A 15,276-nucleotide genomic window follows, 5' to 3' on the forward strand; every position below is an offset into this window, starting at 1 on the left:
GAGTTATGCCCCCTGCTGCTGCCGCCGCCAGGTGGGCAAGGTATGCCTCACTGTGGCAGTGCAGCCAATGTGGAGCTCCCAACAGCAGCACCAAGCCTTCCCTCCTCACAGCTGTAGAGGCCATGGGAAGAGGGCAGCAGGGGAGCAGGCAGCCTATATCCAGAAAGTGTGTTACCCTATGAGACTTTGGGTGAGGTCAGCAGGAACTTCTAGGTTGGCAAACAGGGACAGGCCTCCGCAGGACCCTTGCAAGGACTGCGGTCAAATTATTTCCTCAAACTAAATATCTGCTCTGTATGTAATAAACTAAATATATAAGCTCGGTATGTAATAAAGAGCTGTTCACATTATAAGCCTCCAGCTACTAGAAGACCTACGTGCCTAAATGCTAAGTGCTGTAATAGCCAAATTTTAGGTGCCTGGCACCCAGTTGGAATCTCGAGGCCTATCAGGTATATACTCTCTTCACCATCTGTGGGGAGAATCGGGCACCTCGCAACAGGATCCAGAACAGCCAGTGCGCTGGCAGGAAACTGCCTAACACCAACATGCAGCTGCCCTGTGAGCCAGCAGGGAAATGTCAAGTACAGGGGCAAGTCTAAAATTCCAGCCCTCAGCCAGTCAGGGCTGCAGAGGTCTTCCATCCACAGTCCTCTCCTACAGATTGTCGGGGAAAACCGAAGGATCGGGCCCCAAGGTCACGGTGGGCCGGGGTGGCAATTAGATACGGACAGGTGGGATTAGCGGCGTAGAGGCTGGAGTTAGGGACTCGGAGCGGATTGAGAAAGACAGGTGAATTTATTTGACTTACGCTTCAGGCGTAGGCAGAAAGGTCTTCAGTTACAGTTGGAACACAAACAAACAATTAACAACAAAGGGGTCTGTTGGCCCACGAGGTTCAGTCCGAAGACCTAGTCCCAGGGCTGGTCAACAGCTCATAAATGGGGATTACAAACAACAAAACAAACAATAAAACGAACTGTAACACGGTGATGGTGAACCGCGTGACGCCAGTCCACAGCAATGGACGAATCGGGTGGTCGTATACGAAAAGCCGAGGTCAGTAGCCAGAAGGTGATGCAGCGGAGACGTCAGTTGGAGGGATGAGCAGAGTCGTAGGTGGTGAAGGAAAGCCGAGGTCGGTGATCCGGAACCGAGTTAAACAAAGTTCATAGGGTGATCCGAAATCGTAAGCCGTTAATCAGTTCGAAAGGTAAGTCAGGAAGCCAGATGATCGTAGTCAAAACCGAAATACAACGAGTAATACGAAATACTAAGCGAAGGAGGCAAAGGAGGAGATCAATAGGCCCTAAAGCCTGACTCAGAGAGCAGTCCCTGCAGCAGCAGCCTCTGTCTCTGGTCCGCGCGATCTCCCCTCACACACCACCACACACACACCACCCCGAGGGAGGGGCTCACAGAACTTTTATATCAATTTAGTAGCCAATCAGCGTGCTCTCCGCAGAGAAATTTCTAGTCCGATTACCTCATGTCAGGTTCTGACTGAGCATGCTCTCAGTCAGGAGCTGACACAATCTGAGCATGCGTCTGTGGGGAAAGTAGGTCAACAATGATTGACAGCTCCGCAGGTCACCCAGGGGGCAAGGACTGGGTGAGCCTTGGAAATTTCCACTCACAGCTTCAAACCGCGCATGTCAGTTTAACCTCTTCTGTACTGGCAACACATACTCAAAAATTTCCATGACACAGATATGCACCCATGTACTATCTACAAAAAGTGGAGCAGAAATCAATCTGTTTTCTAAAATGGGGCAAGCAGAGGAGGTAGTGGTTGTGCCCACTTCTATAATAGCCTAGTGGCTACAGCATTTGTCCACATGAACAGTGTGTGTCCCTGGTGCCTGGGAGGGCATGGCTGCACCAGTGGTGGTGAGTGGGGAGCTCCTGCAGATGCCGCCAGCACTGTCAGCAGAGGGGGGAGGGGTGGGGTGGCAAGCGCCAACCAGGCCTTAGCGGCCACCCACAGGCACTGGTGGCAGCCAGGGGCAATCATGGACCACCCACAGATGCCACAGGCGGCAGAGTGGCAAGCAGTAACTGCCCACAGGCACCACTGACAGTGTCGGCGGTACCTTTTTCCAGGGGTGCACCGCCACATGGCATATGTTTTTTTGAAGACTGTTTCACATTTAAGTTCTCGCTGGCTTCTCTCCAGCCAGCTGCTGCTCTTTCCACAGACTAACATGAAAGTGGCTACAAGGACCCCAGGACTTGTTCTTCAAAATCTAAATTGACTGCTGGGTATTAGCAGGGTTGGATTGGGGGGGGGGCTCTATTCAGACTTTAAGATAATACTAGTCTACAGGAAGAAATGTTTCCCTCAAGGTGCAACACTGCCTCTACATTCAGCAGTGAATCTCCTTGAAGATCCTGAAGCTACTATTTAAAGTAGGGGTGGGCAAAATGGTGGATCTGGCTGTCAGCTGGACTCCATTTCCCAGCATCCGCTGTAGACATGGCTGGGGCCAGTCTCTATAGAGACCCCAGCTGCTGCACTGTGATAGCACAGAGCTGGGGTTGCCATGGAGACCAGCCCCAGCCATGCAGCAGGGCAGGGCAAGGGCTTGCTCCAGAGCCACTGGGATCGTGTGGTGGAGGCAGCTTTGTCTGGGGCTAGGGCAGAGCCATGATCTGCTGCCTGCCTGCTCTGGGCAGCAGTGTACAGGCAGTGGATCATGGTTCGACTCCTGCTTGGGACCGTGCTGTCATCACTGCAAGGAGCTGAGGCAGAGCCATGATCCGCTACCAAAGCACCCCACCTGGAGCAAGCAGGTGGCAGATCATGGCTCTGTCCTAGCCCCGGACAAACTGCTCCCCACTGCAAGATCCTAGCGGCTCCAAAGCAGCCCCCTGCCATACCCTGATGCACACCCTGCCAGCACAGCTGGAGCCAGTCTCCAGGGCAACCCCAGCCTTGCGTTATCACAGCACAGCAGCTGGGGGTCACCATAGAGACCAGCCTCAGCCATGTGGGCAGGGGCTGCTTGGACGTGGAGTCCACTGCTGGCCGGATCCAGCTCACTAGCTGGACCTTGCCTGCCCCTGCTTTAAAGATATCAAGTGTCCTGATTTCTTAATTCCAAGAAAATATCACTAAGCTTGCCTAGGTAGTTGCGATCCAGAACAATACTAAAGCTGACAAAGCTCACAGTAGAACCATTGGGAGAAATGGGTCAAACCGGGTGCATCTACATGAGACGCTCCTGAACAGTAGCGTAGGTAGGCACTAGCCATGATGCAATGCTACTGCACAGTAGTAACAAGCTACTGTGCAATAGCTCATTGCTGCACAGTCATTTAGTACTTGGTTATGCAAGTACTAAATGATTGCTCAGTAACAACTGCGCAGTCTGCTGCTTGTGTAGACACCACCACTATGCAGATGGCAAAGCTGTGAACAAACCACTGGAAGTCTGACTTCTTCAATCTTAGAGAGACACTTTGCACAAACTTTCTGGTAACAGAGGCAATGATAGACCAACAGTTCTGCATCTCCTGAAAATGTTCTTACTTAGAGACTGGCAACTTCCGTAACAGTGTTAGAAATATTATTAAAAATGCATTATCAATAGCAGATTTAGAAAAACACAGCTGCTTAGCTCTCCTTGTCTTCTTGGTGGGAGAAGGGGGGTTGGAAATTGAAGGGAAAAAACTACTAAGGGCTCTTTGTACTAAGGTATCACTCTCTCTTTGTTCTGCAAATTTGCTATCTCTTTGTTACACTAAATCACACTTTCTTTCATGGCTCCCACATTTCTTAGGCTAAGATAAGAGTAATTGCCATCTTAGCCTTGGGCTTAAACCTTGTATAACCCTAAGTTCCTTCTAAGCACGCGCAATAAGCTAATACATATTAAGCCTATCCGCCCCGCATACTTAAGTAGTTAATTATAATACACATGCGATGTATGATGTGATGTATTCACATGCATGTTTGTATGAACTGAAAATAAGTTGTAAGAGTTCCTGCTTCTGTACACGTGCTCAGAAGAGAGGGGATAAAAGCCTGCTGATGGGTGTTCTCCGCGGGCAGAGCGTTTGATCTTTTGTCTCTCTCTCTGACCCTATTTGCAAATATATACCCTTTTGTATCACCAACAATGTGTGCCTAAAGAATCATTAATATTCATTGAGCCTCCAAAGAAACGAACCAAGAGATTTTTTACTTCAACAGGATGAAGAGAACAAACTTTTTAGAAAACTGCTACTTTATAAATTGTGTATATGGTTCCTGGATGCTACGGTGCTGGGTGCATTATAAATGCGTAAGAGACATGAGTGGAAAAAAAATCACTGACAAACTAGGTTTATGTGGCTGAAAGCCCAAAAGAGTTATTCTGCTTTCCAAAAGCAGCTAAAGATGTTATCCTTATACAAAGGTTACTTTTTTTTTTTTATAGCTGGAAGGAAGAAGAAACATAGGAGAAAGAAATAGGAAAACAAATATTAGAGGGTCATATCTTGAGCTGTGGCTGAGAAAAGCTTTACACAGCTCAGAAGTGGGGATTCACTTAAGCAACCTAAGACCTCTCCTCGAACACAACTTGGGGGCAGTGAAGAAGGTATTTCCTCCCAACACATCAGAAGATGGGTAAATGATTTGTTTTACAGAAGGGGAAATTGAAGCAGAGATTGGGTAAGGGACTTTCCAAAGTCCTACAGTGATGTCAGCATAATTTAGGAAGACATCGATGGCAATATTCCAACTCTAGAGCTGAGTTCATATACTACAGTCTCTTAGAGTTATGTAGATTAAAACTATGCTGAATTGTCTTGCAGCTTCTTGATTTTACATTAGTCTACATGATCAACAGCATCAGATCTTAACACTTAATGGGACTGATGTATAATTACGTTCCCATATGTCATTGGCTTTAATCACATATCTTCTCTAACTTAAAATATTTTTAAGGATCTGACAGCTCTCTTTGCATATTGCCTCCTCTATCAACTAACATTTATCTCTATCTGCTGATTCACCAACTTCTGAAGTACATTTCTCTACTAGTCTTTCTATGGGCAGAGATAGCTTCAGCAGCATTTTTTTGTGAATGTTACCTTCTGCTTCTGAACCTCCTTCTGCTTCTTTTCCCATTTTCTGTATAAATTGGAAAGGGGGCACAAAGGCCTGGGTCCTTAAATGTGCTTAGGTACCCTTTGTGCACTTAAATCCACTATTTAGACACTTTCAATACCTTCAGAGTCACTGCTCTAACATCATCAAACCTTGTAAGCACCCGAGTTTCACTGGTGACTATAATACAAAATACCCAAACGCTGACACTGCTCCTCAGTGAGGGTGCTGCTTAAGCCAAAGGCCAGGAGGTTTCAGTCTGGATCTTCTAGTGCTTTAACTGATGCTTTAAAACTTGGGCTGTGTGTAAAAAGACATTGTGAGCACCATCATCTCTTCTGGCCATGTTTGGTGCAGGGAATAAGGCCTGTTCTGAAAATGGCTCATAGACCAAGCCCCACAGGTGGGAGAATGCCAAGTTTGTAACATTTGTTGAGGCTTGGGTATGAACTTGGTACTATCACAATTTAAGATGTTGTAATCATGCCCAGTTGGAGAAACCTACTGTGTTAAAGACACTGGCCATGCCTACACGTGATTTTAGTGTGAAATCATGAATAAACTCTGGTGCGGTTTGGGCGAGAGTTTATTGCTCTTGAGCACCACATTTACATATGAGCCTGGGACTGCAGCACACTGAGCTGGGTTAGAGCAGCCCTGACTGTCAGTCCGGAGCTGCTCCAACCCTACTCAACATGCTTCAGGGGAGCTGGCTGGGGCGTAAGGGTGCCCTAGTGTGGAGCTAGCTGGCAGGCAGCTCTAGTTTGGGGCTTGCTGGTAGGCCCCCCACACTGAAGCACCCTCATGCCCCAGCCAGCCAGGTCAGCATCTACACGTGTGTTGCATTGCACTAAATAACTTGTGTTTACAAGTACTAACCTACGGCAGTATTTATGAGCTTACTGTGGCCTCAGGTCTCCGTGTAGATGCTGAGACTTTACTATGAAACTAATTAGGCAGCTCTACAGTAAACATCTTATGTAGTCTCACCCAGTGGAGCCTAAATGTTGGACTAAAAATGCAAGTAGGCACCCAGGGCCCCTTGGTAAATCTAGCTATGAAGTTGCTTAGAATATTTGTTGGGCTGTAGCTATACCTGCAGTTAACTGTGCAAAGATGGGTCTATGCAAGACACAAAGCAAGGTCTAGGCAAGACACAAAAGTAAGAGACAAGATGTGGGTATCCGCCCCTTTGACGATGTGGAGCTAGGTAGAAGGCAGGGTACATGTGCTCTTTATAAACTAACTAAGCTTACAAAAGCTTATGTATCTCTGATTTAGCCAGTCTGAACAGTACACACCTAACCTGTCTTGGGTGTCTTGCCTGACTTCAGGCTCATATAGCTAACTGCCTCTGTTTGCTCAATATGGAACTAGCCAGCATTACTTTCTGCCTATTCAAAACTGAAGCTATTAAGAAAAATGGTATGTGCACAAAGTTCCTGTCGCTAGTAGTCATATGGGATTCTGGTCTGCTCAGCAACACCTCAGGTTTTGAGAAAGCAAGATCTCATGTGGCTATGATCTCAGACAGTCCACAACAACACAGCATGCTGTTACCATCACAGACTTTCCAGCAGTCATCCAAGCTAACCCTAGCAGGTTGGGGTGCTCAGTAATCTTTTTGTGCTGCGGGTCAGAGCAGTGGTAGCACCAATGAGGAGGAGGCTGTAATTCGGGGAGTATCATTTCGATTATCTTTTTTCCTAATTCTTTTATCCACTCCTTGCCAACGGATACAATTGGAGACAGGGTATCCAATACGTCACCTTTTCAGCTGAAGAGATCTGCATGCTAATCCTCTGCCCAGAAAAACTTCATCTACAGGTAATGATTCTTTCCGGACTTCTGAATCATGTTGCATCAAAGTGGGGAATGCCATGTGGCAAGATGCTGACTCACCAGCATCTCTTGTCTTTGCCTTCAGAGCTGAAAGAATATCAAGAAGGATATTATTTCCTCTGCATATGAAGATCCCAGAGCAAATTCATCTAACGTACTACCAACAGCTGAGAACCATAGGCTGTCAAATTATTATTGAAGATACCTTTATTTTGCCTGATGGGAAAATAAACATTTTAAGACGCACATTAGTTTTTAAAACACAGTAATTTTACTGCCACAGAAATTATTATATTTGCATCATTATGCTGGTTCAATCTACTGCATCATAACTGCAGGGAGTAGCCAAGAACATATTTCTCTCCAATGATTCAGGACTCAGCACCTCAAATCATACTAGCTATCACTCCTTTTCTTTGCTTTTGCCCTTTATGACTTCAGAAAAGTCTTAGGAAGTTTACAAGCATAAAACAGCTACTGTTTCTGCATCTAAAATTTATATGGGACTCAACCTTAAACCACAATGGGGAAAATCATTTTGTCGCTAGTCATTAAACTTTCAGGACAACATGTCAGGTTTCACATAAAGATGCAGCCCCTGGTTCTGGCTGTTATACCTTGTACTGGGAAAGCTTACAGAATGACAGTCTCATAGGATATATGGGACTGCTGACATGGACACATGGTTGACATTCAACTCCCTGAAATCATGAAGAGGATAATCTGTAGGAAGTGCATAAGGCACAATGAATGATAGCTTTCATTCTATGGCAAGGAAATTCAAGATAGTAGTTTTGATAGAGTAGAAGGCATATGTCATCCAACCTAGTCCTAGATCTCAGCCACTGTTTAAATACCATATGTTTTGGCCCAACACAAACAGTCCACCAAAGGACATCCATCTGGAGATGGAGATACAGCACTTCTTCCTGCCACACGTTCTATCACCACTTCTATCACCAGCATAACTTAAAAATCACTGTACTTTCCATTAGACAGAAATGCCATCTTCATCTCCCCCAAATCAAACATGCTTTGCAGTGTGCAGGCTGCCAACAAATTCAGGCTTGCCTGGCCCTGATGGAGGTAGCCTTCTAAATGGAAAAGACTGCTCCAAAGTGGTCTCTGCTGCTCTGCTCACTGCTTCCTTCTTTTTTGTAGCTAGAGGAATGATGATCTGGGACCCTGAAGGCAACAGCTGTATGGTATGGCATAAGTGCAGAGATGCCATCTTGAGTAGGTAGAACTAAGCTGGTTATGGATAGACTTTCTAACGCATATAGGTACCTAAAACTGCATACAGGCACTTATATGAGATTCTCAAAGGTGCTGCAACACCTAACTCCTACACAACTTGCTGCCTAGTGGATAGAATCCCTAGCACCCAGCTAGGTGCCCAGGGGAGAGTTACATATTCAGAAGGATCCTTTGAAGCCAATTTTGAAGGTAGCTCTATGCTTACCAGTAAAAGGCATAAACAGGAAATGGATTTAGGCACCCAAGTGACCGACAGACAGCCAGAGAAGCCTGTCTCTTGTGAATTTGAGCTGTGAATTTTCTCCTTGCTTGACCCGTGAACTGAAGGAGATGACTCTTTCCCTTTTGTACAGCTTGGCTCCTGTGGTCAGTCAAAAGCAGCAGCTGGGAGCAGGTGGGTTCTCTGTCCTGAATGTCCTTTGCTGTTAGCCGGTGTATGTAAAAAGGAAAGTGTACTTTGCTGCCTCCCATCGAAGGAAACCATGCATGTGTACAAGAGTGGGATGCGAAGGTTTGAAAGGCACAGCTTGTTTTATTAAGAACTTCTTCATGAGGCTGTCCCGAGCCAGCAATTTCAAGATATCATTTCAGAAGATGTTAAATTAAATTCCAGCTGCTATTTCTTTCTTCCTTTTATAAGCCCTGCACTCCTGAATCAAACACCAAAATACGAATGCTTTCCTCACCACTGGCATTTTGAATATTATAAACAGCCCCTAAATTTAATTTGAATTGCCATTTCCATTTTAAATTAGTCAAATGAATTTCAGCTTGTGATTAATAGAACAATACAACTGATGCTCATCTTCCCCTCTAGTGTGACACAGCATGTGACTAAGGGCCTGCCTACGAGGGAACACTTAGCAAAGTTGAAGCAAATCAGCTAAATGTGTCAAGGCGATACAGATAAATTTAAGTGCATAAAACCCTGCGGTGGATTCTATCATTCAGGTGTGATGTGGGTTCAGCCCTCCTTAGAGAACTAGCTGATATCCTTGGCAACTAGGCTAAGGAGCCACAAAGGGAATGTATGTGCTATTTCTCCACCACCTGTAAAAGCTGCCCTTTCTTGTCAGAAGAAAGTATAATTTGGGGGCAGGCTGAGAAGCTCACACTTCTATTGCTGTGCTATAACTGTTCAGTGAAGCTCTACACAGCACTCTGGCCCCCAAGGCTCATGGTCCTCTCTGTTAAGAAAACATTCATTCTGGAAAAGAAGATGAATCCAGTCTGGGTGAATTTACTTCAGCAAATGCACTGTTTAAGTCAGTGTGTGGAAAGTGCATTTTAACTGGAATCCTGCAATGCACTTCATCAAACATTTAGAGGAGAAGCCCACCATCTTCCAACATGAGAATCTTGTTCCATCTAAACTGCACTTCTCTACTATATCCTAATGTAGGACTGAGCCCATGGCAAGTATGAATTTTTAACATTAAGCTATTTGAGATATCCAAATGAAGAAGAAATGTGTTAAAAAATAATTAAATCTGGGGAAAAAACAACTTCGCAAGTTCAAATGACTGTAAAACCAGACAATAGAAGATGTAAGCACCTGAAAAAAGCTTAGAATGTAATGTCTCCATAGTCCTCAGTACAGCATGGCCCCTGCCCTCTTGTTGTGTCCACGTTGCGCTTCATGTGTATGTATACCTGTGCTGCTCTCCGAGCGTCGCTCTCAACATGTTGCTCAGCTCCTGTTTAATAAGCCTTCATTCCTTATTCAAATCAGTGTTTCAATTTCTAAAATGATTCATATTACAAGGCAATGTAATTACACTACAAGACAGTTTAATTTGCAAGTTCATTTCTTGCCAAGAGCGGTGCAGTTTCTAATTCTAAAAAAAAATCCAGTTTGTGCCAAATACTATCACCAAAGCTCTCTAATCAGTTAATATGGTATGACTGCAAGGGAACATCCTGTGACAGGCAGTGCTCCTCCAGACAGTATCATTACCTAGTGACTGTGTTACTTTTAAATCATAATCCCTACAACTTTTTTTTTTTTTAAGTAGAAAAGACTGCTTCAATTTCCTCTCTTAACATGCAAGCACATAACCACTGTTATAGAGCTGTGGTCCTCCCTGTGTACTTTTCTTCAGTTCTGTTATTATTATACTGTTACTACTAAATATTTATGTTACACTTGCTAGGCACGGTAGGCTTAATTGGACACTCAAACTTGCATTACAGAAGTCACTGGCAGAATACCCTTTCACTTCACTGGTATGAGGTTAAGTCCATAAAGAGAAGAGGGAAAATCCAACAGGGTTGAGGGTGAAACCCAAAATTATGTGAGCTTGTAGCTTCATGGTGCAGGCCCCTACAACTCCCCTACAACTCCCAGCAACGCGCTGGCCAAACCCTGAAGTCCCCAGTCACTGTTTAGTCAGCCAGACTCCCCTCGTTTGAGGAAAAGCTGAGGAGACCATGAATCACTGGAAGTTGTGGGTTTTCACCTCTTTGAAGAGAACAAGTTGAGAAAAGTATATTCCCATGAGGTAGTACCAAAAAAATTATAAACCCCAGGACCACCTTTGTCACACACATCTTTAGACTAGACTGGCAAATCCTAAAACTATTCAGCGAGAAAATTCCTGTAAAAGGAGGCTTCCCCAAGGACAGACTTAAGTAACCAAAGCAAAAACCTCTAGTATTTTCTGCTGTCTATACACATGCAATGGGTTGTGGCAAACCTTACTCTCTTTCTGATTTAAATGCTGACCGTATACCAATCACATAATGTTATTACATATAATTTTACCAATTGAAGTAATTAGTACTATACTGCCCTGTGCAAACTCCATGACCAAGTAATGCTGTAGCATTAAACAACAGATAACATTAAAACCAAAATAATTCTCAGAGAAAATAACTTAAGAGGATACAGTTTAGCTGATGGTTTGTCTACCTAGGCATTTAGCCTACCCTGAATTGTGCCACACTAGTTCTTGTGTGTTCAGTGGTCCACAATAGCCCTGTCCACACATGTTCAGCTCTTCTTGTAGTTCGGATTATTATTCCCACATGATGGGGACTTTCTTCATACTAAATTTGGCATTCTAGACGGGTAGCTCCTGGCCTTTTGACCCTTATTCACCAACATCACCAACTTTAGGCAGAAGGCAGGGCAGAGTGGCATATTACAGACTAATTCAGAGAGTTTTCTGCTGTTACTTGCAAAATCTTACACCCCTTTGAGTTAGTCCAGGGACTGGCAACCCATGACCCATGGGCTAAATCCATCCTATAAAGAGCAAGGCATTTTAGCTTTATGTAAATTTAGGACAGCTGGTAATGCTGATAAGGTGCCCTGACTTTTGCCTGACTTCAGACTACTATGGTTAACTACCTGTCTCATCAAAATTAATTTAGGGCCTGCTGGAAAAGCTCCCAGTGTCAGGAGCTCTTGGAACGTGCACTTCTTTTACTTAATGGAGGGGGGCAGGGTATAGATTTGCTTTTACAATCACCAGAAGGCTTGTTAACCAATTAATCATGCTGAAAGTCCCCCAGCTTGCCCTTGCTAATGAAGCTTTTTACTGGGCCTTTGCATCACAGAAAATAACTATTTCCCTATGACCAGAGCAACTGCAGGATGACAATGGAGCATGCCTCTGAGAACTGAGGAAGTGCTGTCTCAACAAAGCTAGAGGTGGCCAAGCAATAGCTCCTATGTCGCAGAACTGGGTGCAGTGTGCTATACAGTGGGAAGGTTTACACATGCATTAATGTGCTGTTGCTACTGCACATAGTTTAGTACCTCTATTATGAGGTACTACATAAATGCATAGTAGCCGGCACCAATGCACAGTAGCAATGGCGCATGGGCTTTTTGTGATGCTTAATGTGCAGTAGACTAATTCTACTGTGCATTAGCATGGTTTTTAGCTGTGATACGCTAATGCACAGTAGAATTAGTTTATTTCACACTAAGCATCTCATGGAGACACGCAATAACTATAAGAGCAAGGGAACGAGCTGCACTGAGGGTTGGGAGGTAGAGATTCAAAGTCCTTTCAAAATGCTGAAGGTCTAAGCTGGCAGTCTCCTGCAGCATGTGATCAGGGGCAGCTTATCTTCCCACTGTGAGGATAGAGACTGACTTCTCAGTTTTAAACTTAAATTTCACTGAGCTTGTGGTTATGTTTTTCTTGCACTGAATACTTTTTCATGAATAGTTCATGAATATTTCAGGGAATATTTCATGAATTTAACATGAAATGTTCCCTGAGTTTTTTATGAAAACTGTGAGGTATTATATTCTCATGAGTGGAAATTCTCTTCATGGAACATTTTTTTACATATAAAGGTTACCTTTTATTTAATTTATTGAACTTGTGACTGTAATTTTTTATGCTTGGTTTAATATTGCATGAGTATTGCTATTATATGTCATAAACATTATTGCTATGAAATTTAATGAACTTTTATGATGGATAGAGACTGCACATTTCATTAAATGTGCGTGCAATTTCATGAAAATTGCATGTGCACTGTAAAAGTGCTCTTATTTAAAGCTTACATTTTTCTCTAACTTCTGTGTAATTTTTCCTTTTGGATTTCATGAATATTACAAGAAGTATTACCTAAAATATTTTATCATGATTATTATAAAATTGCATAAAAATAAAGGTAAGAACAGTACTTTTCTGTTTGGAGATGGTTCTTTATTTTTATAAAATTTCTGAAACTGCAAATATTCTACAGCTTTATAGGCAAGTGTTGCCACATTCTTGCTTTTTGGTCACTCCTCTAGTAACATAAGAGCTAAAATGCCATGAGAGAAAGCCCTCAGGTAAATATGATGTGTTCTTCCACTTGCCCTGCTCTTGATGCCTTATGCCAGGGGCGGGCAAAATACAGCCCATGGGCCGCATCCGGCCTGCTAGGCCTTTCTATCCAGCCCACGGGGCCCCTTTAAAAATTTTAGAAAAGTAATATTCATCTGTCCTTGGTTCCTGTCAAAGATGACAGGAACCAGGAACAGTAGGACCCAGGGGAAGCCCTGGCAGGCTCCTACAACAGCAGGGCCCACCTGGCCCTGGCAGCCAGAAGCCCCAGCAGGGGCTTCTGGCCTGGTACCATGTGGCTCCTTGGCTGCACGGGCATAAAAAACTCAGGTGGGGGGGGGAAGGGCAGGGGAGGACCACAGGCAGGACACAAGCTGGTGCTGAGCCTGGTAAAAAGCTGCCCCTCCCCCACCCCATGGCCAACACTCCCTGCTGCAGCCGGCTGTCCTGAGCAGGCACAGGCAGCCCCACATCGGCTGCAAGCAGCTGCAGCACTGGGTGCTGGCCACAGGGCAGGGGAAGCACCGCTTTTCCCCACTAGCTTGTACCAGCTTGCAACTCAGCCCCGCTGCCAGCCTGGGTCCTGCACCGGCTCTGGGCTTACTCATGGGTGCTGTGCTGCAGCAGCATTAGCTGCTCAGCACAGAGGAAAGCAGCCCCCTTGCTAGCCATGGCAGGCAGTGTTTGCTGCTGCTGCCTGCCTGGACCTCACACGCTAGGCAGCACAGAGGCAGCGGTGGCAGCTGCACGCTGCCCAGCATAGCAAGCAGGTGGGCCATAGCTGGTCCCGCCACAGCGCAGCCCCAATGGATGAGTCCAGAGCCAGTGCAGGGCCCAGACTGATGGTGGGGGCGTGTTACAAGCTGGTGCTGAGCATGGGGAAAAAGTGGCCCCTACCAACCCCGTGGCTGGCGCCCTGCACTGCAGCTGTTTACAGCCCATGTGGGGCTGCCTATGCCTGCTCAGGACAGTCCCACACAGGCTACAAGTGGCTGCAGCAGGGAGCGCCGGCCACGGGACAGCAAAGGAGCTGCTTTTCCCCCCACACTTAGCACCAGCTCCTTTCCTGCTGGCAAGCGCAGGGTCGGGGCTGCACACTGCCCCCCCGCCTGTACCGTGGGGCTGGGGGGGCACTGGGTCTGAACAGGTGTGGGAGTCCGTAGGACCACGGGGCCCACACCAGTGTCCCGGGGCCAACGCTGGCAGAGTCCAGAGCAGAGCAGCAGGCGTACAGGGTCCTGGCTGGCAGGGGCTCTATGGAGCTGAACCAACTCCCTCCTCTTCCTGCTGGTGCTGCCCAGCCTGGCTTCACAGACCCCTGCCAGTCTGCACCCCGCTCTGGGCCCCACCTGTTCTGGCCCTGAGATATTGGTTCCAAGACATTAGGGGACTGGTCCCAAGACACTGACCAAGGGACAGGGCTACCCATGCAGCCCTCAACAGCTTGCCAAAACTGGGTAAGCGGCCCTCCACCCAAAATAACTGTCCACCCTGCCTTATGCTATGGCTTGTGAAGGTGTCTGGTTGGATATCTGAAGTGAACTGCTGCTCCCAGTATGCAGTTCTCCACGGCCTGTAGCACAAGAAATACTGGAAGGCATTGTGTGGTGCCAAAATAGGAGAAGAACTTGCTGCAGTGTGTTTTTCAGTGAAGCCATTTGTATCTTCCTGGTATCCAGGAGCTGCCTCTGTATCAAGGTCACTGCAAGGCTTCACCCAGTTATAGCAAAACCAAACTAACTGAGTTAGCTCCCTTTCCTTCTTCTCAGACTTGGGGAATCCCTCTGAGTCCTGAGTGGCCTGCCTTTACTTTGACACTGCTAGGAGCATTCCAGACATACCCGCTCCCCTCCTTTTTTGTGTGCTTGTTTCCTTTCTAACTTGTCAAGTGATGGGAGGTTGATAAGGGTCCTGTCCTTGAGGGCTGCATCATCAGTTCAGGTGCACTTTCTGACCAAAGCAGTTGTTGTTCTTTCTTCAGTTTCTATGGCACTGAAATTAACTTCTGCCTGAGTTTCACAGATTTCATAGACATTAGGGCTGGAAGGGACCTCGGGAGATCATCGCGTCCAGCCCCCTGCCCAAAGGGCAGGAAGTCAGCTGGGGACATAGGATCCCAGCAAGATAAGCATCCAATTTACTCTTGAAGGTGTTCAATGTAGGTGCTTGAACCACCTCCGCTGGCAGACTGTTCCAGACCTTGGGGGCTCAGACAGTAAAGAAATTCTTCCTTATGTCCAGCCTGAAACAGTCTTGCAGGAGTTTGTGACCGTTCGACCTCGTCATCCC

At 45.9% G+C, this 15,276-nt stretch overlaps 1 protein-coding gene across 1 annotated transcript in view; it reads right to left on the bottom strand.

Annotated features, from left to right (window-relative positions):
* Positions 1 to 6,187: 6,187 nt before the first annotated feature.
* LOC149865715 (uncharacterized) overlaps positions 6,188 to 15,276 on the bottom strand; it is a 97,773-nt gene continuing 88,684 nt past the window's right edge. Inside the window, exon 10 of the mRNA XM_090042282.1 lies at positions 6,188 to 7,024. Coding sequence (XP_089898408.1) covers positions 6,861 to 7,024 — 164 coding nt within the window. The 3' untranslated portion in view covers positions 6,188 to 6,860. The remainder of the gene's footprint in view (positions 7,025 to 15,276) is intronic.

This window comes from Crocodylus siamensis, chromosome 4 (assembly GCF_052110815.1).
Source record: "Crocodylus siamensis isolate JL-2025a chromosome 4, ASM5211081v1, whole genome shotgun sequence".
In the NCBI taxonomy this organism is placed as follows: domain Eukaryota; kingdom Metazoa; phylum Chordata; order Crocodylia; family Crocodylidae; genus Crocodylus; species Crocodylus siamensis.